At 50.9% G+C, this 25,003-nt stretch overlaps 1 protein-coding gene across 1 annotated transcript in view; it reads right to left on the reverse strand.

Annotated features, from left to right (window-relative positions):
* ADAM12 (ADAM metallopeptidase domain 12) overlaps window positions 1-25,003 on the reverse strand; it is a 257,254-nt gene that overhangs the window by 219,820 nt on the left and 12,431 nt on the right. Inside the window, exon 3 of the mRNA XM_036265907.1 lies at window positions 74-147. Coding sequence (XP_036121800.1) covers window positions 74-147 — 74 coding nt within the window. The remainder of the gene's footprint in view (window positions 1-73; window positions 148-25,003) is intronic.

Raw genomic sequence — 25,003 nt, forward strand, 5'->3', positions numbered from 1 at the left:
CACATCAGCACGACTCTGTCCCCAGCGTCTCAATGTCCCCAGCATGCCATAAGCAAGAATGAACACGACTTACTCATTTCTTTCCAGGTTTATGATCAGTACTCTGCTTTCCAGTTGTAGCCGAAAATTCAACACTTCTGGATGATTCTGCGAGATAAACAAGAAGAGTCGGTTGAAAAACATTTCGCTTTGACTTGCCAATGCGGTCAAACCTCAGATCTCGAACATCTCCTGTCTCGAACAATTCGGTTCTCGACCAAGTTGTTCAGGGAAAAAATGTCTTGGCTGTTGAACAAGCTTCGGTCTTGCGGCCTGACGACCCCTTGAGGCTGATACAACAGCATGACCAAGAGTCTCTCAGGCCGCAAAGGAGAGAATGTGGTCCTATGAGCCCGTTTATCTCTAAACCTGGTGTTGTTAACATCTAAGGAGAGTCCGGCCGGTGTGGCTCAGTGGTTGAGCGTTGACCCTGCACCAAGAGGTCGCCAGTTTGATTCCCGGTCAGGGCACGTGCCCAGGTTGTGGGCCCGATCCCCAGTAGGAGGCATGCAGGAGGCGGCCAATTGATGTTTCTATCTCTCTCTAAAAAAAAAAAAGAAACAACAACAAAACATCTAAGGAAATTGTGCTGTGACTATTTTTTGGAGTTTTTTTTTGTTATTTTGTTGCTAGTGGATGATTAGTACAATTTTAAACCATAAAGAGGCCATCACCAGTGCTAATGTTGCTAAGGGTGTGAAGAAAACCGGATCAGAGCCAACTGCAGGGAGAGAAAACGTGGATTTGGAGCAAGGGGAAGCAGCTGGCCAGGCCCAGTGCGGCAAGGTGTCCCGAGACAGGCGGGCAAAGTGCCGAGAGACTCCTTTACGGCCAGTCAGGGGTTCGAGACATCTAAGAGTAAGTGTTTGTTTAGAGATTAAACAGTACATTAGACACGTAACATATACAGGAAAGGTTAAAACAGGGACTCGTTTGGGGGTCTGGAGCAAATTAATTCAATGTACATGATTTCCAATGGAATAAAAATGATTCGGTTTTTGAACAAATTGCTTCTCAAACTGCCTTCCAGAAGGAATTAAGTCGGAGAACTGAGGTTCCCCTGTATTTGACTCTGCTCCACGGGCAGATCCAGTGGAGGGAGAGAAACATAATTTTTCCTTTGGGGACCATTCCGAGAACCCGAGCAGAGGAGACCAGGCCACCGGAACAAGTCTAAGAAAACGCATCACCATCCTGACAGGCGCTGACATGGCCAGAGACCCTGGTCTCTGCGTCCTTTCCTTTGGCCACATGCCCTGGGGACCCTTCTTGACTCTACCCTCCTTCCCACAGTCAACACCTCAGCCTCCCAGCTCCACAAAGGACACCTTCTCTCCCCAGCTGCTCACGTGTGTCCTTCTGTCAGTGGGAAGCAGGCGCCTAGACTCTCTGTTCTGCCCCCGAAACCCCAATGAGTTTCTTGGCCCACCCCAAGAACATACCCCTGTGGCTGTCCTCGAGCCCATATCTCTACCCCGGGTTCCCTCCCACCTACACCCGGTGTCAAATAAGTGCCCCGCCCTCCTGTGAGCCCCGGTCAGCGATTCGAAGTCCTTCCCCGAGGGGCATCTGTTGCCGGCCCTCGAGTATATTACGGGGCCCGCTGTGCTGCCTCCCCCGTGGGCACCCCGATGATTCTGCAGACTGACAGTCGGCGCCGACTCTGCCTCCTCCAAGTTCTCCCAGCCAACCCGTCTCGAATGGGGCTTTACTGTCCATGGGCACTTCTCACTGAGAGAACGGGAACTGTCATGTTCCTTTTCACACAGAGCGCTGGGTTTTCATCCTGATGCCGTGACGACCGTGTCCGGGGGAGCCTGGAGCGATGCCCGACGGTCCAGGCTGCTGCGGGGTGGGCGGAGGACGGGATAGTTCACAAAGGATGCAGTCACGCAGGGAGGGGCCGAAGGCCGCACAGCCCAGGAAAGGAGGGTCCCAGGGGCTCACCGAGAGCAGGTGGAGAGCTGGGGCCCCACTGAAGGAGGCGCGCCCCGCACGCCCCGCCCTGGGTCGGCCTCCCTGTGCACCAGCGGCTCAGCCCTGTTCGGACACCCGCCGCCCATGTGACGTCGGCGCTGGGGTCTTTCCTCTGTCCATTCATAGGTCGTTTTCTAACTTCCGACATTTTAAAGGTGCCCTTAAACCCCAGAGTGCAAGAGACTTGTCTCCAGCCTAGCGTTTCAGCTACACTGACTTAACTGACCACGTGCTGCTACATTTTAACCAAAAATAGGGGGAGAGAGAGACAATAGTTTGCAGACTGCAATAGCCAATGTTACATAATTACTTAACGTGAAACATAATTTAAACAAAAATCACAGTGGAAGGCCACTGGGGTTCTGAGAAAATGTTGCAACCGGCATTCACGGATGCCAGGTACCTGGGCTAGAATCTCAGGGTGAACCGCTCTCCAGTTCCCGCCCAGGGAGGCCCTTTGACGCCTTGTAGTTTCCCGTGTGAATGTGGTAGCCATTAGCCACATACGGCTATTACATTTAAATGCATTAAAGCAAAGTTTAAAAAAATCAGTTCACCAGTCGCACCGGACACATTGCAAGACTCAATGCAACCGCCTGCGATTACCGTGGACGGCGGGCTGAGCCGGGCCACCTTCCCGGACCGCAGAGGGCGGGCTGAGCCGGGCCACCTGCCCTGGACGTTCGCTGCATCGTCCCTCTTCCTCAGCCTCTGACTCAGCAAAAGGACTCCTCCAACCGTTGCCTGACTTACAGACTAGTTCAGATATTGGTGCCCAAAGTATTTTTTATGTGCTTTAAGAAAGTGATTCTCAATTTTAATTAATGAGTGATATTATTTTTAAATGTTTTTTATTGATTTTTTAAAAAGAGAGAGAAGGGGGAGAGAGAGAGAAACACGGATGAGAGAGAAACATCAATTGGCTACCTCCTGCACGCCCCCTACTGGGGATTGAGCCCACAACCAGGGCATGTGTCTTGATCAGGAATTGAACCTGCAACCTCTTGGTGCCTGGGTCGATGCTCCATTCAATGAGCCATGCTGGCCAGTCAGGGTGATACTATTTTTTAAGTAATTCCTTAAGCTTGAGAGTTAAATTCGTGAATTCTCATGTACATGTGATGCTTATGTATATTTTGTTGGTTTAAGCAGATCTTGTTTTTTTTATATATTCATTCTAGCATATGGCTGCACCTTTAGTGATCTGGTGAACACCACACTTCTTAATGATATATTTTGACATTGTCTGGTGCTTATAAGAATTGTATGGATTTCTGAGTATTGGCTGAACTTTTGAAAATCAGTATGACTGTTTCTCTGCTATGACGTTACACACATCACTTTGGATTTTACTGTTGTGTGCAAAAGTGTCTCTCAACAGGTATCAGCTTCTGAGTCTGCTACAGGGCCTTCTCCCCAAATCTGCCTGCAGTTTCTGACGCTCGGATTAATTACAAATACATAGCATGTTCTCTCCAGGCCTTGCAACTTATACTCATTAATTACATCTTAGAAAAACAAGATATTAATTATGTTTCCAGTGAAATATTAGGACAAAAATATGTGTCATTTTTCTGTCATGAAGTACCCAGTGTATGTATATATATTTGTGTTTTATATATGTCTGTGTAAATAACTTAATTATAAATTGTGTTTGTCTAAGATATTGACGCACATCGCTATTTTAAAGAGAAATCCTGACAATCGTATTTGTGAATAAAAATAAGATGTTTGCAGTACCCATTCATCTCCCCCAAAGAATTGAGCTAGTTTAAACACTAACATTTGTATTAATTCCACATAAAGTCCCTACAGGAGCTGTTCTAACATTCCAGTGTCAACATTTTCAAAGGAATACATTTTCCCTCGGGAGGCTAAAAAAGATCTCTATCTGTATATTTTAGTGGAGATCTGAGTCGGACCAGAGAAATCAATAGAGAAGGAATTCAGAGAGCTCTTTGAATTCCAAAGCACTAATTGCGTTACATTTCTTAGTTTAAAAGCATGTATTCATTTCATTTTCTTTTGCTTTTTATACATGGGGGATAATGAACCAGTGCCGGTTAAATACAGCAATTTTTTTCTTAAAAATGATGTATTGATTACCTTAATGGAACTGCGTCTTTTACTGAATTCTGAAAGAACTGCATTTGCTGAATAAATCAATTAAATGCTAATCAATAAGCCGAAAATGTTTTGGCAGTCACAATTCTATTTTCCTAATTGAGATTTATATAAAATGTGTTAGCACAATTTTAGAAACAATAAAATAAGCATCAGGGGACCTACCACCCAGCTGAAAAATCAAAATGTTACCGGAACCTTAGAAGCCCCCTGTCTTGGTTGGGCTGGGCTTCCATAGCGCAACGCCCCAGACTGGGTGGCGTAACGGACAGAAACCTATTTTCGCAGTTCTGGAAGCTAGAAGTTCGAGATCCAGGTTTGGTTTCTCCGTGTCGGGAGTTGAGCAGGCCTCCCCGGATGGCTTTCCCAGGCAGGTCTGCCACGGGAGGCTCTGGCTGGGCCCACGTCGCAGCCCGGACCCTCGGGTGCCCTGTGACCTCTCTGACGTCTCCCACAGGCCACTGGGCCACCACATGCGACTCCACTGGAGGTTTAAACAGCTGTTTCAAACGTGATTGACTGGCTAGTGTTTTTTCTTCTCTGCATTGTCCATGTCGGCTGCCCTTCTCCAATTAGTACAATTGGAAGCTCACCCACACTTGGATTTAAATTATTTTACCCACCATGCGTGCAAAATATCTCCAGTCCACAAATGTGGTTTTCCATGGATGCTCCTATTTTTTTCTCTCTGACGGGGGAAATGACACATAGCAACACCTTCCTGGTGTTTCTCTGTCCTTAAGGACCAGCCAGTCTTCAATGACGTAGGAAAATCTGAACCCGACCGTGAAGTTGAAGTAAGGTGGCCGTGAGTCAGCAGAATAATTTTTTAAAACTGCGGGGTCGATAGCCAAGTTCGCTCCCATCACGACTTCTAGGTTACCCTTTCAAAGACGATGGCCAGTTCCGAGCCAAAGTCATCCATCTCTCCGGCTGCACCGGACGCTCACCGGGGTCTAATTTTTCAAGCAGAACATTAAAATGCTGCCTTCCAGGGACTCTGAAATGACCCGCTCCCTCTGTGGCACGAGATAATGCCTCAGACTGCAGCCTGGCCAGCGTGGGGCACGAGGGAGCCGGGTCTCACCACGAATGCGCAGAGGTGAGCGGACTGCCCTGGTGATGTTGGCGGGCTAGTTTCACAGTCGGGGAGACACGCGCCCTGGCACTGGGAGCGGACCAGCGAGATGTGACTGCAGAGTGATGCAGTGAGCAATGGAGGCATGGCAGGACCACCTCGGGGTGTCCCCGGCGGGGGCCTTTAAGTTACCATGCAAATGACAATGATGTTTATTCATGAATTACTGATACTTTTTTCCTGGTGGGCGCTGGCATGGGCAAACACCTTGGGAAATGGTACAGCAGGGCGCGTAGGGACCTTGGGTGAAAGGCGCCTTTGAACTATACACGTAGTGTCATTTTTCAGGTTGTGTGTTAAAGTGTTGGGCTCCTTTCTTTTAGTGCCGCCTCCTGTTACCGTATTTCTGTGGCGGACGCCAATACAGATGTTCAGCCCACCCCGCCTTCCCACCAGCTTTCGCATGCGTGATGCTCTCAGCTCAAGTCCTCTGTCCTGTTGCTGCTGATGGGATTGAGGATGCTTCACCTGCAGCGCATGTTATTGTGTGTGTGTGTGTTTTGTATCCTCACCCGAGGACAGGTTTGCATTTATCCTCTGATAGAGCAGGAGGGAAAGAGGGAGGAAGAGAGAGAGAAACATCGATGTGAGAGAGACACATCGACTGGTTGCCACCCACAGGATCCCAACCGGGGCCGGGGACAAACTGCAACCGAGGTACATGCCCTCAGGGGGAACCGAACCCGGGTCTCTCCGATCCGTGGGCCGACGCTCTAACCGCCGAGCCAAACTGGCCCGGGCGCAGCCCGTGTTTCAGATTTCCTTCTTAGATTACTGTTGCTCCAGCCGCGACATCCTAAAGCCGTATTTGTTCACTGAGATACTGCCTGTCTGCCCCAGGCATCCCGACGCCAGGGTCCGCTCCACGACGATTCCGAAGCAGACACGGTACCGTCCCCGCCTGAGGCTCCAGAGCGACGCGCCACTCGGCAGAAAGCAGCCAGGAAAGCGCTGTGATCAGGACTCTCCACTGATCTGAGGTCCATTTTTATTGGACCCCTCGCCCCTGCAGAGAAGGTCGGGGGGCTCTGTGGCAGGCAGGTCTCCACCACGAAAGCCCAGCTCAGTAACAAGGCAGCTTCTGAAGTCCCTCCAGGGGGGCCCATTGTGCCCAGAACAGCCACGGCCTTCGCAGCAGGGTCGCTGCTCCCCACCAGCCTCCCTGTGAGTCCCCGTCCTGCCTGCTCCCCAAGCTCCCCACACTCCCGGGGCCGGGACAGCTTCCGGGGCTCTGTGCCGGCTGCCCTCTGCTTGGACGGTGTCCCGGGCGCTCTGCGCGGCTGCACGCCTTGGAGCCTCCGGCCCCTCCTCCCACGGCTCACCAGTTTGGGGCATTTACGGGTGTGTTGATTTTATTTATTTATTTTTTGTTAAAATTTTTTTCCTTTATTGATTTTAGAGAGAGAAAGGAAGGGAGAGGGAGAGAGAGACAGAAACATCGATGAGGGAGAACATCTATTGGCCGCCTCCTGCATGCCCCCCACTGGGGATCAGGCCCACAACCTGGGCATGTGCCCTGACTGGGAATCGAACCGGCGACCTCTTGGTGCAGGATCGACGCTCAACCACTGAGCCACACCGGCCAGACTGGTGTGTTGATTTCACTTGCTGACCATCTACCTCTCCCAGTAAAATATGAACTTTGCAGGGGAAGGAAATGTGTTTGCCTTGTTCCAGTCTATTCCCAACACCTAGAACAGGGCCACCGAGAACATCTGCAGGATGACAGCGTTCAGGGAGTGAGGAGATGGAAGCTGATGGTGGGGGGAGGGAAGTGAAGAGACCCCGAAGCCATAAACGTCACCTCCAGAGGCACAGAAGGATCGTCTGCACTCAACTCCCCAGCCTCAGGTGACTCAAGGCCAAAGCCCACCCCTCTGACCCCCACCCCACAGCTGACCCTCCTAAGGGACAGGGGCTCCACAGAGGAACAGGCCTGTGGCGATGGCCATGCTCTGCTCTCTGGGGACAGGCAGAGGGCTGGCTGTGAGCTGGGCGTGGGAGACAAATTCCAGGGGGCCCTGTTCCCAGCCTGGCTCCCAGCACCCTCGGGTCTCTAGAGAGGGCGCTGCTCCTCCTTCTCAGGTCCTTTTGGACTAGGTGAAGAATAATCCAGAGCAGGCAGAGAGGTACCGGGGGCTCAGGAGGAGGAGGGTGTGATGAATGTGAATCAATGTACAGTAGAAGGTGTGGGGGGGTCAGGAACCAGAGCCACGTCGGGAGGGGTGGGTGGAGCAGAATCAGGGCTGGGGGACCGGAGGAAGTGGGTTATGCCATACCATGGTTCTTAACTGCCCCGGCTTGGAGATTGGACCCTGGACTGTATAGTGACCTGGTGGCCTAGGAACAAAACCACGTGGTGACATGGGGGCCTGGAAGCTAGTCCGGGGAGTGAGGTCATGTTGCTAAAATCAGCCCCTCACTGGGCTGAGCTGACACCAGACCCACCAGGTGGTGGCGCTGTGTGCTCAGACCCCTGCTGTCCTCTGTCTCCTCTACCTTCAGACACCTCTATCAACAGGAAGGACAGACAGACTCATCCGTCCACCCAGCTGCCTGCCGACGGCTCAGGAACATCGGGATGTTGGGAGGCGGGAGGCCAAGAGTTAAGACAGGACTGTCCCATCAGCCATGCACCCAATGGACTCAGAAGACCACCTGCCACATGCCTGCCACCCCGCACACACGGGGACCAGCCCCTCGGGAATGTCATGTCAATGCTATGCACCCCTGTGAAATAGGTCTCATGATGAAGGATGTTGTCAAACTACCTCCAACAGCCGGGGAGGTTACTGAGCCCCTGAGTAGCTCCTAGGGACATCCTGAGTCGGAAGTTCGCAAAATGTAACAATTCCTCCTCCTCGGATTGCAAAGGGACAGTAAGTGTGAGTAAGAAAGAACTACTTCGCCCTCAATCTGTATACTTGGCTGCATGAAACGAGTTCAACTCTCTTCCGGTTAAAAGAGCATCATAATCTAATGACAACCAGTCACAAACCCAGTGACACGGGGGAAACTTTGTCCCCCATCTCTAAGACCCCTCAATTCCAAATCTCTAAGTCCGACCTCCCTCTGCCTAACTAACGTGTGATGTGAAGATCCCGCGAGACCGAACAGCAGACAGCCCGCCGCCCCTGGAAGGCCGCAGGGGGGCCACTCCGCACCTTTCCTGTCTCCCCACACGTCCCCAGATGCTCTCCTCATCCTCATTCTCATCCTCTGGACAAAAAAAGGGGCCACATACTAACCCTGACAAGCTCAGGGGGGCCTGCAAACTCAGAGACCTCAGCTCACCACACAGGGGGTCCTGAACCTAAAACTGTCTAGTTAACAGCGCGTCACGGGGCGTAGTCACGTCCTCGGCCTGCAGCTTCCTTGACAAAGCTCAGGCTTGACCCTAACGGAGGCTGGCCACTGTCTTTTCGCATCTAAGGTAACAGACCTGTGGAAGGTCAGAGTGATCCCTCTTTCCAGACCCCTTGGGGCACAACCCCTGCTCCAGGGCAGGAGACGACAGGTCTCGCTGTTGTCTTGTCCCCCGGTACCATCTCTGGGTGCTGTGATTACTACCTATCCCGTCCCCACCCACGTCAAAGAGGGACCTGCCTCTCCGTTTACTTTTCCTCCAGTCCCCGCGATTTCCTGCTCTACTTTCTCCCGCCCCCCGAATCTACCGCCATCGGGTCCATAGAACCCCCAACGCCTCGACTGCGGATTCTAACGTACACGATCAGCTGCGGAACCGCCCTTCTCTGGAGCATCTTCTCAACCATTGAAATTTTGCCTCCCGGCAACTGTCATCAGTTTGACTCAAATAAACTCACAAAAATTCTCTACAGGTTTGCACGTTTCCTACGAGGACACTTTCCGTCCCTGCTGCGGGTCCTCATCCCAGCTCCTTCCAGCCCCCATCTCATCAACCAGGGACGCAGAGCTCCAAGGACGCTCCCCTCTCCTGGGCCCCTCCTCAGGGGCCCCCTCTCCCCCACCCCCTCCGTGCTCCGGGCAGGGCTGACCAGCAGCAGCTCTGGTGGGCCCCGTGAGAAACACCCCAAGCCCTGTGGACTGCCAGGCTTGCACTGGGACTACCCAATCCGCAGGTGGGGCACAGAGACAGCCTAGCCCTGTACACGTGCACGAGCCCAACCTATGCGTGGGCACTGGAATTCGAACTCAGATCATTTTATGTACCATGAAATATTCTTCTCTTCATTTTTATGCAGCCATTAAAAAAATGGAAGAAATATTCTCTAACTTGAGCGAGCCTTAAAATGGCCTGCAGGGCCTGTTGACACACCGATGACCCGGCCGTCATAGCGTTTCTTATTCAGCAGAACTCGGACCTGCGAGTCTAACAGGTTCCCAGGTGCAGGTGATGTCGCCAGCCCGGGGACCATCTTTCCAGGACCACCGCGCTAGACCGGGATTCACAGGGTAGCAGTTCATGAGGTACACTCGGTCTGCAGCTGTCGTGGGTTTGGCCCCAAAGAACGTGCCACCAAGTGTCCTCAACGTCTGAGGTAGGCGAATTCGCAGACAGAGCTGGACCTGCAGCTTCTGGCAACCCTGGCCTCGCACTGGTGGCCACGCTGGCCGACACTGCCTTGAAGTTGCCAGGTCTCCCAGCCCCACTGTGCCATACTGTACCCGTGCATGGAGGCCAAGGAGCCGGGGGCATCGATCACCTTCTGCCTGGCCAGCCTCACTTGTTCATAACACCAGCCAGCATCTGAATTCACCAGCTCTGATCCAATGTCAAATAGGATGAGGGCACAATAGGGAGGACACAATAGGGTGATTATTCATATGTGTGGAAGGAACAGACTGACACCCCTTTCCTTCTCTGGCCTCCTCTTCTACCTCCTGAACTACTGACTCCCCGTCGGTAAGGGCCCAGGGATGATCCTGACCTTCGAAGCCCGAGCAAGGGCTCCCACAGGACTGCCCTCTCTCTTACTTCAAACCACGCATCCGCACCTGCCCGAAATGCAGTTATTTCTGTTCTCTCCTTTCTGTGGACTCACGAGGCTCCTTGAAGCCTTAGCCAACGGAGAACCATCAAGGGGTCGTGGGTACTGCTGCCTGGCAGCCAAAGAACCAAATCGGTGTTTATTGGCTTGATTACCTTGATCAGTACATTATACAATGTTGCTCACTCCTTCCTTTATCTAACAGCACATGCTCAGCAAAGATACTTGTGCTCATTCCAGCTTGCCTACCCTGCTAACCAGCCCAGACCTTTATCACAAAGTCCCAGGTCACTAAAATACCTTGTTATACTGCAAAAAAATATGAGCATTCTCTCTACTTTGTTATTGATGCTGTGTTGATAAACTTAGCTATTTTAAAATTCACCCTTAATCCAATGTTCGGACCAAAACAGAAAATCTAGTCCTTGCTGAGAACAAGGCTGGAATGATCACAAATGTGTGTTTTCAGCCTTTCTGGATCAGCCCATCTTGAACTAAACCGTCAGAGTGTGAGATCGCATGTAAGAGGCCACTGTGGAAACTACAGAATTTCTACCAGGATGACACTGGTGGCCTCCAAGTGGACACGATAAATGAAGTGCGTGGTCACTGCAGTGATTGCGTCCCTTCACTGGGGTGCTAGGCTCCCTCCCTATCCTGCTGGGAAGGGAAGAGTCGTCCTACAAATGACCTGACAACAACCATGCACAATGGACAAATGACCAACTTAACTGAACCTTAAAACTGTGCTGTTGCCTTGACCCTCCCTCCCTCCCACTCTATCTGAACAAAATATCAAAAAAAAAAATGTCCTCGGGTGAGGACTAAAAAGAAACTGTTACACGGTCATGGAGTTTGAATGAAAGTTTTCCCTGCTAGTTCTTTATAAAGAGAAAGCCCAGGTTCAGTGGAAGAGCAAAGAAGTGGTCAGTTTAAGGCCATCAGGAACTTTACCCTAAAGCAGAACTCATTTTTTTTTTTCATTACAGCCTCCGCCTTCCCCCCAAATAAATTAGAATCACACAGACCTGGGTCAAATCCAAGCCCTGTGACTTCCCGGTCGCTGGCCTCCCATGTGCTCACGTGTAAATCACAACAGTGCCAGCTGGGAGGAAGGCATGACCTGGCTTCCTCAGTAGCTGGACAGGGCTGCCCATAGGAAGCCCTTGACGTGATTGACAGGAAAGACCGCACCGTACTGCCCTTGGCGGTGATTCGATCTCTGTTCCTTAGCCCAAGAAGATATCTGCCCTCCAATCCAGCCCAAACATTCCCTTGTTACAATCCAGTTTCCATTTTGTTGTAAACCATACCATTTCATCACCAAACGACACACACACACACACACACACACACATTTCTATTTTTCTACTGGAATTGTTGGGGGGGTAGTATTACTCATGAGAACCTCATTCAAACTGTCAATCATAGTTATCTGAATAAGCAAAGAAAGGTTAATAAATTCCTCCTCAATAACTCCAGGAGACTCTATCCCTGAGGACAAATGCCGTCCCTGCCCCCGGTCCACCTACGCACTTTGTTAGCCTGCCCTAGAAGGATGCTCTTTGTAAAGGAAAAGAAAACCATGGATGTGGAGCAGACAGAAGGCAAGCCAATCTTTCTTCACCCGACAATAGAGGCTAAATATAAATCACCGTGATGAAGCACTGAAGACCAGGCAAACCTACACGCACCCCACGGGTAAATCACACACCCACGCACCGTGTCAGCTGCACGTGATTCGAACTCCTGCCAGGTAAGTTTCAGGAAAGTCGGTGGCTGGAGAGGACAGCAGGCTCCTGGCCATCCCTGTTTGTGGCAGCCAGCAGGACACTGTGCCCAAACAGTTTTCAAAATGAAATGCTTTGTAGGTACCTGTCTGCCCCTTGTTTGTAAAGGTCCTATTGGAGAGACTCGCCTTCGCAAAGTCATGCAAAGTCACCAGTGCCGTTCCAGAACACGTTTCCTGTGGGAGCCACACAGCCCTGTTCCTTCACCTCCTTTCCACAGGGTAGAGGTCTAAGCCAGTCACCATGCTGGGACTCCGGCCCAGAACTACCTTCGGTGGACCGAGCTCTTAAAATGCAACTGTGGCTGGAAATGTTTCCGATACAAGGCCCACAGCTCAGAGCTCAGTGCGGTTCCTTCCCTCCCCGAGTGGTGACTTCAGGGTCTATAATCCAGTCCGCGACGCACGAGCTTGTCGTCTTCTGCGAACCCTGCTCCTCATCCTGCTCTTACGTGTTCCTAATGCCGCTCCTAGACCCGCTCACCTATCTGTATTGAACTGCAGCCTTCGACACTTTACTCCTTGATTTGTCTTATAAGTTTTGACCCATAATTCCAACGAATTGAGAACTTTGAAATCCATGAGTCTTCTGACCACCCTGGCAGCTGGGTTTGGCCATGCCAGGCCTATTTCAGCACAATATGCTGGTGCTTGCAAGATGCCAAGAAATGGGAATTTTCATGCCCAGCCAATCAACTGTTAAGTTGGCACAGCCTTCCATGAAGCAATTTGGAAATAGTTATAATACTCCTTAAAAAATGTACAGATCTTTGATTCAACAATTCCACTCCCAAGAATTCATCTAAAGGAAATAATTAGAAAGGTATGCACAGATATAAGTGGAAAAACAGTTCATATTGAAAAGTCAGAGAACACCTGTATGTCCACCCTGGGAGAATGGTTGAAAAATGGCACAGGAGCCACGATATGATATTACATAGTCATTAAACTGCTGGTATGAAAATGGAGGGGTCCTACCTTCGGAAACGACAGTCTGAGTAATTTGGACTCATCCTCCCACTGGGGGAAAAAAACTAGAAAAGATGTAAAAATATACAAAAACTGTATTTAAAGGCAAAGTTGAGTTTCCAAAGTAATGACTTATGGGACCATGACCCAGGGTGAAAAGGAGACCTAAACTGTGAACCCAGAATTGGAGGTTCACTTTCCCACCCGAAGCATCTGCACATATTAGAAGAGACATTTGAGAGGCAGAAACCTTCAGCAACACTTTCAGCAGACTCACAGGGTGATGGGGACAAAAACTGGATAGCAGCATCCGCTAAGAGGTGGTACTGGTAACCCCCACTCTGGGCGTGAAGTAGACTAGTCCTCATAAAGACTGAAACCAGCTCAGTTAGGCACCAGTCACATAACATCAATGTCTCAAACTATCTTTTTTTTTTTTATCCTCACCCGAGGATATTTTTTCCATTTATCTTTAGATAGAGTGGGAGGGAGGGAGGAAGAGAGAGAGAAACATCACTATGAGAGAGACACATCAATTGGTCACCTTCCCCACGACCCCAACCAGGGCTGGGGACCGAACTGCAACCGAGGTATGTGCCCTTGGCTAGAATCGAACCCACGACTCTTTGATCTGCGGGCTGACTCTCTAACCATTGAGCCAAACTGGCTAGGGCTCAAACTATCTTTAAATATTTGTTTATAATACCTGACACTAAAAAAATAACCAGTCATAAACAGACACTAAGAAAATGAGAACTTAATGCAGGAGAAACAATAGGCAACAGGTACTGATCTACAGGTGATCCCGTTAATGGAGCTAACAGAAACAGACTGTAAAATGACAATGCTTAATATGTTCAAGAAGTTAAGAAATAAAAATTTTAGCAGAGAACTAACATAACGCGAATGTTCTAGAATGGAAAAATACAACTCAGCAAATAGGTTCAACAACAGATTAAACATAACTGAAGAGAGAAATGATGAAGTGGAAAAGAGATCTGAAGAAAATATGCAAAACTAAAGCATAAAGAGACAAGAAGATGGACAGGCTAGCGAAGAGCTTAAGAGACACATGGGGTATGGTGAGGGGTCTACGTGTGTACAATCAGAGAGGCAAAAAGGAGAAAAGAAAAAACACAGCAGAAGGAATACATAAAGAGAAAATAACTAGAAAAATTTCAAAATTGGCATAAAAAATCAAGATCCACATTCTTTCTCTCCTTTTTAAAAAAAAAATTTTTTTTCTTTATTGATTTTAGAGACAGAAGAAGGGAGAGGGAGAGAGAGAGAGAGAAACATCGATGAGAGAGAACATTGACTGGCCGCCTTCTGCATGCTCCCCACTGGGGATTGGGCTCACAACCTGGGTATGTGCCCTGACTGGGATTCGAACTGGCGACCTTTTGGTACATGGGTCGATGCTCAAGCAGTGAGCCACACCAGCTGGGCAAGACCCACATTCTCTAGCCCAGCCAGTGTGGCTGAGTGGACAGAGCATTGTCCCATGGACTGAGAGATCCTGATTCAATTCCCGATCAGGGCACATGCCCGGGTTGCAGGCTCGATCCCCAGTCAGGGGTGTGCAGGAGGCAGCCGATCGATGTTTCTCTCACATTGATTTTCCATCTCTCTCTCCCTTCTTCTTTTTCTAAAATAATCAATAAAAACATAATAAAGGACCTGTGTTCTCAAAACACCATATTCTCAAGTACTAGAAATAAAAAGAAAAACTACTCCTAAACCTAACATAGTAAAATTGCTGAAAAACAGAGATGAAGGCAAAAGAGATACCGTATCTTAAAAGGAGTAACAATAATTAACAGGTGACATCACAGAAAACAATGTAATATATTATAGTGTTTAAAGAAAAGAATTTCCACCTAGAGTTCCATACCCCATACCATATCCTTCCAAACTGAAGGTGAAATAAAGATATTTTCAGACAGACAAAAATTGAGAGAATTCATAAGCAATAGATTGCATTAAAAAAATTAAGAGCTTTCCTCAGACACGAGAAGAATTACATTTGATAGATACTTGGAGATGCAGGAAGTAATTGAGAAGTAAGGATGACATGTGAGAACCTCTACATGAACACCTAAGGCTAGCAATAACAATCACTCGAGACAGAAGTAAATACAACCCAAATGAACGCATTTACAAGCTTTAAACAAAGCTCATGTTCACTTTCAATGCCTTTATGTTCAATCACATATTTTCCAGCTGGAAGAAGATTCCAAGAGCCCAGGTCGGTGTTCCTACCTGGAAAGTCAGTCTCCAGAGATACAGTCCAGACTTCTGGACAAACCCATTGCCTCCTTTTCACTCACTGATTCAACACCTCTGTGGAGCATCTACTATGTGCCAGCACTGTGTGCAAGGGGCAAGACCACAGAATGAAGGCGCCCATCTCATAGGTGAAGAACAACAACTCAGGGAGGTTAAGCAACTTGCTCAAGGTCACCTGGCTCACACGAGGCAGAGCTACCCTCCAGGTCTGTTTCCTTCCCATGCAACGTTTACTAAGCAGCTCTGACCCCCAGTGAAGAAGAACACAGATACGAGTGCTCAGCCGGAGCTTTTCCATATGATTCTCCCCCATGTTTTATTGCCATGATGACTCAGCCTTTTTTCTCTCACATCCCTACATCACCGTCACCCTCTTCTTCACCTTCAAAGTATCCCCTTCACTCTTTTTCCTATTCTCTCTGACTCTGTAGGATGAAATATTTTGAATTTACTTGTGAAGTGTACAACCTTCTGCTTCTTAAGATGTCGGTGTCCATGGTGGGAAGACTCTCCCTGGGATTTCCAACCTGTTAATGCTCTAAGTCGTACACTGCAAAGCTTCTTCCTCTCGCCCTGGCCAAGAGCTGGGGTCAAGGTCAAAGGTAAGCTCCAAGGTGGCCGAGGAAATACAGACGGAGGTTGCTCCTTTCCACCAGCTGCCTGTCCCCATCCCACCTGATAGGACCTTGATGGTGGGGGCCACTGATACATGGGCGAGGCAGTGCTGATGCTAGAGATGGGACTCCCCCTGCTCCCATGACCAGATTCAAGACCTCTGAGCGAGGAGCGACCCCCTTAGCCCTGGCAATAACTTCTACATCTGTCTGAGCTACAATTTAACACCTGCGAGGGGAAAGTTATTTCTACAGAGCAGTGACAATCACCTGTCTCCATAACACTTGTGGTCAAGACATTTTTAGAACACTGAAATACTGCTTCAGCATTTCTGCTATTAATGTAGGACCCCGATTTTATTTCTTGCAGAACTTATTAACAAAGACCCTCACATTTTTATTAATAGGACACACACACACACACACACACACACACACACACACGCCTGACCGGAGAATAAAATTTTAAAGAGAAAGATAAAAATAACCTTTAAGATCCTGATGTAAAAGGCCACAGAAGTTGAGCCTGTAATTCTCTTCACGTGCCCACAGACTGAGTGGCGTCAAATGCAAATCTCGCCAGTGAGCCCCGGGCTTCCTTCCACCAGCGTCCCGTGACGGCAAAGACCCACTTCCGAGAGGACCAAAGGTTCCTGTCAACAGGCCTTTTCAGATTTGTCTGCCGAGTGAAACCAAGCATTCAAAACAAGCAACTATGTCAACAGACAGGCTGAAATCAGTAGTTAGCCACCCAGTCGATGTTGCACCCAGGAGGTATGTGAGACATTTTTAATTGTCATGACTCAGTGAGGGGGCTACTGGCATCTCGTGGGGAGGGACCAGAGACGCTGCTGAACACCCTACGATGCACAGGATGGCACCCACAGGTCCCAGCAAAGATGGTCCAGCCCCAAATGCTAACAACTGCACAAATGCTGAGAAACCCCAGTTAAAATGTTTCTTCATGAAGAGCTGCATCTAACCAGATGGTTTATAACTGAGTAAGTACCAGCAACCCACTGGCTTTCAAAGAACACTCCTTCTTGTTGTTTTATTTATACTTGCGAACAGATGTGCTATGTATTTTTTAAGACCACCTCTGAATGGACGAAGACGGGCCAAGGCAGAGCTGCGCGGGACCTGCCCGTGTGCACGCTATCGCTCCGGGAAGGACGGTACGCGGCAACGTGGACTCGTGAGCTTTCGGTCTGGGGAGGATTTCTGGAAGCGACGGGTCTCCAGTTCTCACTTAAAGGAAAACCAGGGCATGCTGGTGGGAGGAAAGAACGCCCATGTTCCTGAGTCAAATGTGCAAAAATTTGAAATATAGGCAAAAGGGGCTTGGGGGTGGAGAGTAGGTGCTGAGGCTGGAGCAGAGGACTTGGGGGGGGGGGCTGTTTATGTGAGATCAAGGCTGGTAGGGTGTGGCCAGTTGGCAGGAAGACTTGAGGATAATCATCAAACGTATGTATTCAATCCTGAGCAACGGAAAGGCAGGACCGTTACGAGTCCACTGAGAAATACTCAGAGGATAAAAACCCACTGGTCCCCTCTCCTCTCGTCCAAGTGGGAGACACGGCTGCTTGCAAACACCCTGACGTCTTCCGTGCTGTCAAGGCGTGGTTTAAACTCTGCCTCCTCACTCCGGTTTATGGTCTGTGGCCGGGGCCTCCTCACAGGATCATTTTCAGTGTTCAGAAACATACATGGGTAGCATGGATCACGACTGTGGGACAGCTTGAGCCACTTAAGAAAAATTTCAAATCCAAAGGGTGTGCACAAACATCCTGGCCTCAGCCAGACTTTCGACATCCCGGGGAGAAGCAGCAATCCGCAGCGTGTCCTCCAGGGGTTGCGCAGGGCCAGCCAGTTCTGATGCTTAAATCAAATAATCATTTGGCTTAATTTTCGTGTTGTAGCTCACCACCCACCCCCGTGCTTTTATCATTCCAAACGGCCCGTTCTGCTCCACCCACTGGTGTCTGCGCCAGACGCCGCACGTCCAGCCTGCAGACTGTCCTTCGGAGAGACGGGCTCGCTGTGGGGCTCACACATGTGCTTCTGGGTCCTTCTGCGTGCGATCTCGTGGGTTTGGACGGAAAAGGGCAAGTCAGCGTTTTGCAGGAAGTAATTGGTCTTTTATGATAGTTCGAGAATGATAAATGCGTTTTAGCAGAAACAGAAACGATGCTGACGGAGAGGAACGCACGTGGAGGGGAAGAACCCCCCTGCATGAGGGCACTCGGGCCAGTGCGCAGCGGCCCGGGGTAGGGGATGGTGGAAGGGGTCCGCCGGGTCTGCACGGATTGCTACACAGTTAAAATAAAAGCACAGCTGTCTCCTGTCTAAAGCCAGTTGTATCCAGTTGTTTTAAAAAAGGAAACCACCAATACCAAGGCTCTTCCGTGGTAACTAAAGGGTAAGTCACCACTGAAAATTAACTTTCAGAAAGCAATAAACAGGATGTATCATGACCAAAGGGTGTATCTTTTCAGAAGTATAATGTCCAAACTGTGTGGATTTTTGAGTCCTAACACAGTGAAATACTCATTCAGTCCGACTTCTACTCGTTGAGCACAATGGGCTGCGACACTAGAAGTGACCTGTGCAACAGAGGAGCGGGGGAGGGGTGGCATGGCTCCGGGACCCGCTGCCCATTAAGAATAAAAGCAGCAGCCCTGGCCAGTGTGCTCGGTGGTTAGAGCGCCGGCCCATACACCAAAAGGTCTCGGGTTCGATTACCACTCAAGAGCACGTACCTGGGTTGCAGGTTCGGTCCCCAGCCCCAGTTGGGGCGTGTGCAGGAGGCAGCCAATGGATGTGTCCCTCTCGCATCGACGTTTCTCTCTCCCCTCCCCTTGCACGCTCTCTAAAAAATTCAGTGACAAAAATATCCTCGGGGGAGGATCAACCAAAACAAATGAAAAAATAAATACAAATAAAAGATGAAGATAAGCCAAGGAGGGGACAAAGTGCAAAGGTGGGTGCTGGGTAAAAATAAGGCTTGGGGACAAGACGGCTCTGACACGTGTCTGTATTTGACCCGGCTGTTTCGGGACACGGAGAGATTCTCTTCCCGTGTTGGTGGTAGAATCCCACCCGCCAGTGTGCTTCGCCCTCTGGCATTTCCAGTTGCTCGAGCTCACCCACGTGTGTGCCCGGTAGGACGACAGCTGTCTGCGTCGCCGCTGCGGCCAAACTGGAAAGGCACAAACATTTGTACAGTTCCTCTACGCGAAACTGCCCCTGACCCTTCATTAAACGGGTCTTGCACGGTTAGTGGGGATGGTTGCATGGCTAAGGAAATCCGATTAAAAAGAATAATGTCACAGACTCCGCAGGGTCCCAGGGCATTTCCCAGGACAGGTCATTACATGACTTCCTGCACGGAGAAGAGTCCCAAACAGCACTTTTCCCTGGAGAACCTCCCTCGGGGCAGTTGGAGAAGTCTGCCCCTGTTCCTCGCTCTTGGGGATTTTGCAGAGACCAGGTGTTATGCTTTGAGCAAAACCAGGGGATATAGTGAAAGGACATTATTTCTGCACAACAGGAAGACAAGCAGTGTCTGGGTCCTGGCCCACCCACCGCGTGCTCTGGCAGACTACCCACGCACAGCCAGGCGTCTTCACCTGGGTGGCGCAGGGCCCTGGGTTCCCGCGAGGCTCCGCTCGCCTTGCTCCTCCTGTTTGTGAGGCCACCGCTACCCGAACACCGCCAAGTGGCTGGTGTCAGGCGGGCGAGGAGCCCAGGCCGAAACGATCTTTTTAATTTCCCACCATGGCATACTGGTACTTGACAGCAGCTGAGGAATAAGTTCAAGAAGCATACTGTAAATTCCACAGCCTTTCTCAATGAGGCGTTCTCCAGAGATGTACCTGTGATGCCCGAAGACACCCACTCTGCATCACGAGTTAACGTCCTTCTTACGCGTGGATGTGGGCTGGTTATGTCTCCTTCTTGGGAGAACTGAGAAAAGACACAGTCAAATCATTATGGACTCTGTGGTGCAGATAAGGAACTCTGACAAAGGCTAAGCCTCAACCAAACACCATCAATGAAGTAATCGGTCAATGAAGACAGAGAAAGCAGTGCAGAAAATGGAATACTTAGAACACCTCCATATTAATCCAAAACAAGGTAGAAAAAAGGTACATAAAAACAGGTGGAAAGAAGAAAATAAAAAGCAACCACTTCAATAAAGCTAACAGTATCAATAATTACATTAAACATTAATGGTCTAAACACTCCAAATTAATGGCAGAGATAATCAGACTGTGTGAAGAAGCAAGACTTACCTATACACTGTCAGCAAGAAATACACTTTAATTATAAAAAGCATACAGGTTAAAAGTTAAAGAAAGGAAAATGATAGACTGACTATAGAAAATAAAATACTATTTGATATGTTGGACTTCAAAAAAACCTCTGCTCATCAACAGACATCGTTAAGAAAATATCAAGTTAAGCCACGGAGTGGGGGAAACGCTTTGCAATAGAAAGGATTCGTATTACTTAGCATTTTCATTGAGAGTATAAAAGCCAACTTCTGCACAGTCACTGTTTAAATGTAGCTCAAATTTTAAGTAAGAGGTGTTCTGACTACTTTGTTCAAACCCTGCTTTTCTATTTAAGAAAATGCCCTCAAACTATATCTCAGAAGGTAGAAATATCCACCGCAGACTGGCCCATGCCTGGTGTGCTGTGTAGTGGAGGGACGACAGCCTCCCAGCTCTGATAAGAAGCCAGGTCACCCCCTGGTTAGCAACAGCAAGGGACAGCTGTGGCATGCAGAAGTCCTTTTAGTATTGCATCCGGAGCTGAAGGTCAGCCTTATCAGCCACCCGCCCGATGCGATGCAGGCGTCAGCTGTTCTGGGGTAACTGGAGAGATGCGTGCATCCAGTCCAGCGGACATCTGTCATTGCCGCCTTGCAGCGCCTGCCTGCCTTCCTTTGTCCTCTCGCACGTCCCCAGGCCCGGGGGTCTCCGGGGGAGTCGCCCCTCTCCCACTCAGTCCTTGACTCAGTCCCTGTCCAAAGATGGACACGTGGCCCAGGCTCGGCCAGTCGGGGCCCATCCCTCCAACCACACTGCTCACATCAGATGCCGACGAGGGGCCGGGTGAGTTCTCAGACCCGCAGTGCGAGGCCCTGGCTCACACTGTCGAGAAAGAACGTGTGCGGCCGGGCTGCGGGGGGCCGACGCTGCGGCCCTCAGCCCTCTCTTGCCGCTCGGGCTCCACAGTCTGGGGACACTGGCCGAGCCCCAGGAGCCTCCCCTGTCTGAAGCCAGGAAACGCCCCAGGACTATGACGGGAACAGCCAGTGTTTGCCCGGCAGCTCAGTGTAAGGTCAGAGAGTGGATGCTAAAAAGCAGAAGTGTTTCTGCCTGTCGGGGGCGCCAGGCCACGCTGAAGTCACTGCAAGATAAACCCCGGGGAGCCTCCTCTACGCTGAGCCCCCCTCACCTCCAGGGCCGGCTGTGGTCCGAGCACAGCTGCAGGAACGGTTTTCTCTGCCTCCATGTCTGCCTCTTCTCCTGGGCTGGAAGCTCCGAGGTGGCAGGGATTCTTCCTTTTTTTTTATCCTCACCCGAGGACATTTTTTCATTTTTTGTTCAGATAGAGTGGGAGGGAGGGAGAGAGAGAGAGAAACATCGACGTGAAAGGGACACATCGAGTGGTTGCCACCCGCACGACCCCACCAGGGCCGGGGACAAACTGCAACCGAGGTACATGCCCTTAGCGGGACCCGAACCCGGGTCTCTGTGGACCGCAGGTCGACACTCTAACCGCTGAGCCAAACCGGCCAGGGCCAGGGATTGTTTTATTTGTCTTCGTCTCAGAGGTTGGCACCCAGCAGACAGTCCAGCAGAGTTAGCAGATTTGAAAAGGACGAGAAAGACCTCTAGTTAACTTTGGATTGAAATTCAAATGCTGCAGGGGACATACTCTTGACTCAAATGCTGTTGGTCGTTTGTCTGCAAGTTCAAGTTCCCCAGCGTCCTGTGTTTGTGGGCCAACCGACCTTCCACGCACGTTCGCTGAAGGATACGGAGTGTAACTGGGGCGGCGGGGCGGGGCGGGGCGGGGCAGGAGCAAACTGGGGGCGGGGGAGGGGGCAATCACTCCTTCCGGGCCGTTCTTCAAGACGCCGCTTTTCATGACAGTAGGATGTTGCCGACGTAGCACACAGGCAGCGCGGATGAGACCGCAAGAGGAGAAAGGTAGGAAAAGTGTCCAGGGAAACCTGAAGCTGGGACACCAGCCGGGGAGCACTGGATGAGCAGAGAAGGCAGTGCTGGGCCTTCTGGACACACCTGACCCCCCCGACCCCACGGTCCTGCCACCGCCCACCCCCGTCATGACCCCTGGAGGTAGGAGCCGGCTCTGTCCCTGGATCCATGGTGTTCAGGTCGTGTCCTCAGCACATGTACGGGAGGAGAAGCTCTGCGTGCCGCTGGGTGGGCCTGACCGCAGGGCGGGGGATACGGAGATGGCGGGTCCGTGCAGCCTGGGTGGTCAGGGAAGGCTTCAGGGAGGAGGCGGGCCTGCAGCGGGACCTCGAGGGGGAGGAAAGTATAAACAGGCAGAAACCTGCTCTGAGGTTCTAACTCTGAATTCTTTGTAATTAAACCGAAAAAGCAAGCCGAACAGGAGACCGAGGTCGGGGCTGGCATCCTGCAACACTGCCTTCTGCGGTGTTGGAGCATCTTCCCTGCTTCGGGGACAGCAGTCCCTCAGCCTCGCCGGGGTCCGCTCGGTGACCTGTCCAAACACAGCGCCCTGGTCCTCTGACCGTCGGCCACGGCCACACACTCGGGGAGGCGGCGCCCCCGCGCCGTTCAGCGTTCCCAGACCCTGTGGTGGCTGTTTCTCCGACGTCAGTGGCCAGCTTACGACTCGCTCGCCTCCCTCCGAGGTGGGCAGCAGAGACGGTCGTTCAGATGAAGACGGGCTCTAGGTTGCTGCGTGGCTCGCACACGTCAGTGGGGCTGCTGTCCCTGAGGCCTGACCGAGGTGGGAGGACACGGGCCAGGTGGACACTCACACGCCGGCCACCTGGCGTGGGCGGAGGACTCGATGCCCCGCGGCTCTGGCCACAGGGCTGCTCACGGAGCTTCACGGCTTGGCAGCGGGCTTCCCCGAAGGGGCAGGTTCAAGAGACGCAGGCGAATAGTGGAAGGTCACACATTGTCACTTCTGACTTATTTCACAGGTGGCAAGACCGACCCTGACTCTATGTGGGGCGCCAGAAGGGTGAGGATCACCGGAGAAGCTGTTTATCACAAAGCCAGCTTAAAAATTCTACTTCTACTTAGAATATTCAAACTATGCTAATTGGGAACAAAGTCTTCTACACTGGAAATAGGAGGACATTTTAAGATCTTACAAGGAATGGCCAGAGTTCTGGGGAGAACAAATAACAGGGAGGCAGAGCACATGGAAGCCTCATCTACCCATCACCTGCCCATCACCCACCCACCATCTACCCATCACCCGCCCATCACCCACCCACCATCTACCCATCACCCGCCCATCACCCACCCACCATCTACCCATCACCCGCCCATCACCCACCCACCATCTACCCATCACCCACCCACCATCTACCCATCACCCGCCCATCACCCACCCACCATCTACCCATCACCCGCCCATCACCCACCCACCATCCACCCATCACCCGCCCATCACCCACCCACCATCTACCCATCACCCGCCCATCACCCACCCACCATCTACCCATCACCCACCCACCATCTACCCATCACCTGCCCATCACCCACCCACCATCTACCCATCACCCGCCCATCACCCACCCACCATCTACCCATCACCCACCCACCATGTACCCATCACCTGCCCACCACCCACCCATCATCCACCCATCGCCCACTCACGCACCATCCACTCATCACCCACCCACCATCCACCCATCACCCAGCCAGCCAGCCAGATACCATAGGTATTTATTTATCACACACGCTCCTGTGATGGGCTCGGGAACAGTAGTGAGCAAGAGAGGCATATCTCCATCCTCTTGGGACAGACAATCCCGCTGGGGGGTCAACACGAAACCAGGATACACCCAAATACAAAGGTGGACACGGTGTGAGAGAAACAGGGAACAGTTCCGGCAACCGCCAGAGTGGACACTTGCTTAAACGAGATGACCAGCAAGGCTGCCTTGCGAGGGAGGCTCCAAGGCAGAGATGAAGACACCCGCCCGGCGTGTGAGGTGACGGTGCTGGAGGGTCTCATGGGCTGAGATCAGAATCAGGTGTTCACAGGGGAGAAGCCGGAACTAGAGGAAAAGCCAAGGGCGTGAATGTAGGAAAAGAAGCCGTTTTTAATTCCTGGAGAGGAGCTCAGAGGTCCCAGGGGGGCAAAGCGGAACCCAGCTGCAGGTGGAGTGGGTGGGATGTGGCCGGAGAGTTTTCACAGAGCGTGGAGCAGGGGTCAGTTTAGGTCCGAGGCCAAAGTCTGGCTGAGTGTAGAGCGTCATCTCAACGGCGCCTCCATTGGGGTTCGGCTTCTCAGCGTGGACAAACTTGGGAGCACCATCCACGCACACATCGGGACACACTGAGCCCATCAAGAGATCTGACACACCTATTTTTAGGGAAAGAGATCTGCTTAAGAGCTCACTGCTTGTAGTAACATTGTCAGTAATTTGAAACTGCAAGGAAAACGCTTGATTGTTCAACCGTTTATGAAAATCATCTTGTATTTTTGGTGGCATCCATCAAACCTAAATAAAAAAGCACTAGACCAAAACGAAAGTCAAGATACAAGTGAATGAAATGGAATCATTGAAAAACGGGGGCCTCTCCGAGGAAACATAAACATTAACTCAAATGGCTGGGGATTTTCTGTGTGCTCAGCACTGAGAGGGACCCTGTGGACACCGAGGTGATGAACACACAGTATCTGCCTTTAGCGATCTCCTAGTTCCCCTGGGAATGGGAGAGCCGACTGGTCCGTATGGACAACGTGCGCCATGATGAGGGGCCGACGGGCACTCAGACGCCTGATCCCCGACAAAGGACTGACTGAGGACCTGGGTAGTCCGACCCTCAGTGGAGGGGTCTGC

The sequence above is a fragment of the Molossus molossus genome, unplaced genomic scaffold (assembly GCF_014108415.1).
Source record: "Molossus molossus isolate mMolMol1 unplaced genomic scaffold, mMolMol1.p scaffold_m16_p_17, whole genome shotgun sequence".
NCBI classification, from domain to species: domain Eukaryota; kingdom Metazoa; phylum Chordata; class Mammalia; order Chiroptera; family Molossidae; genus Molossus; species Molossus molossus.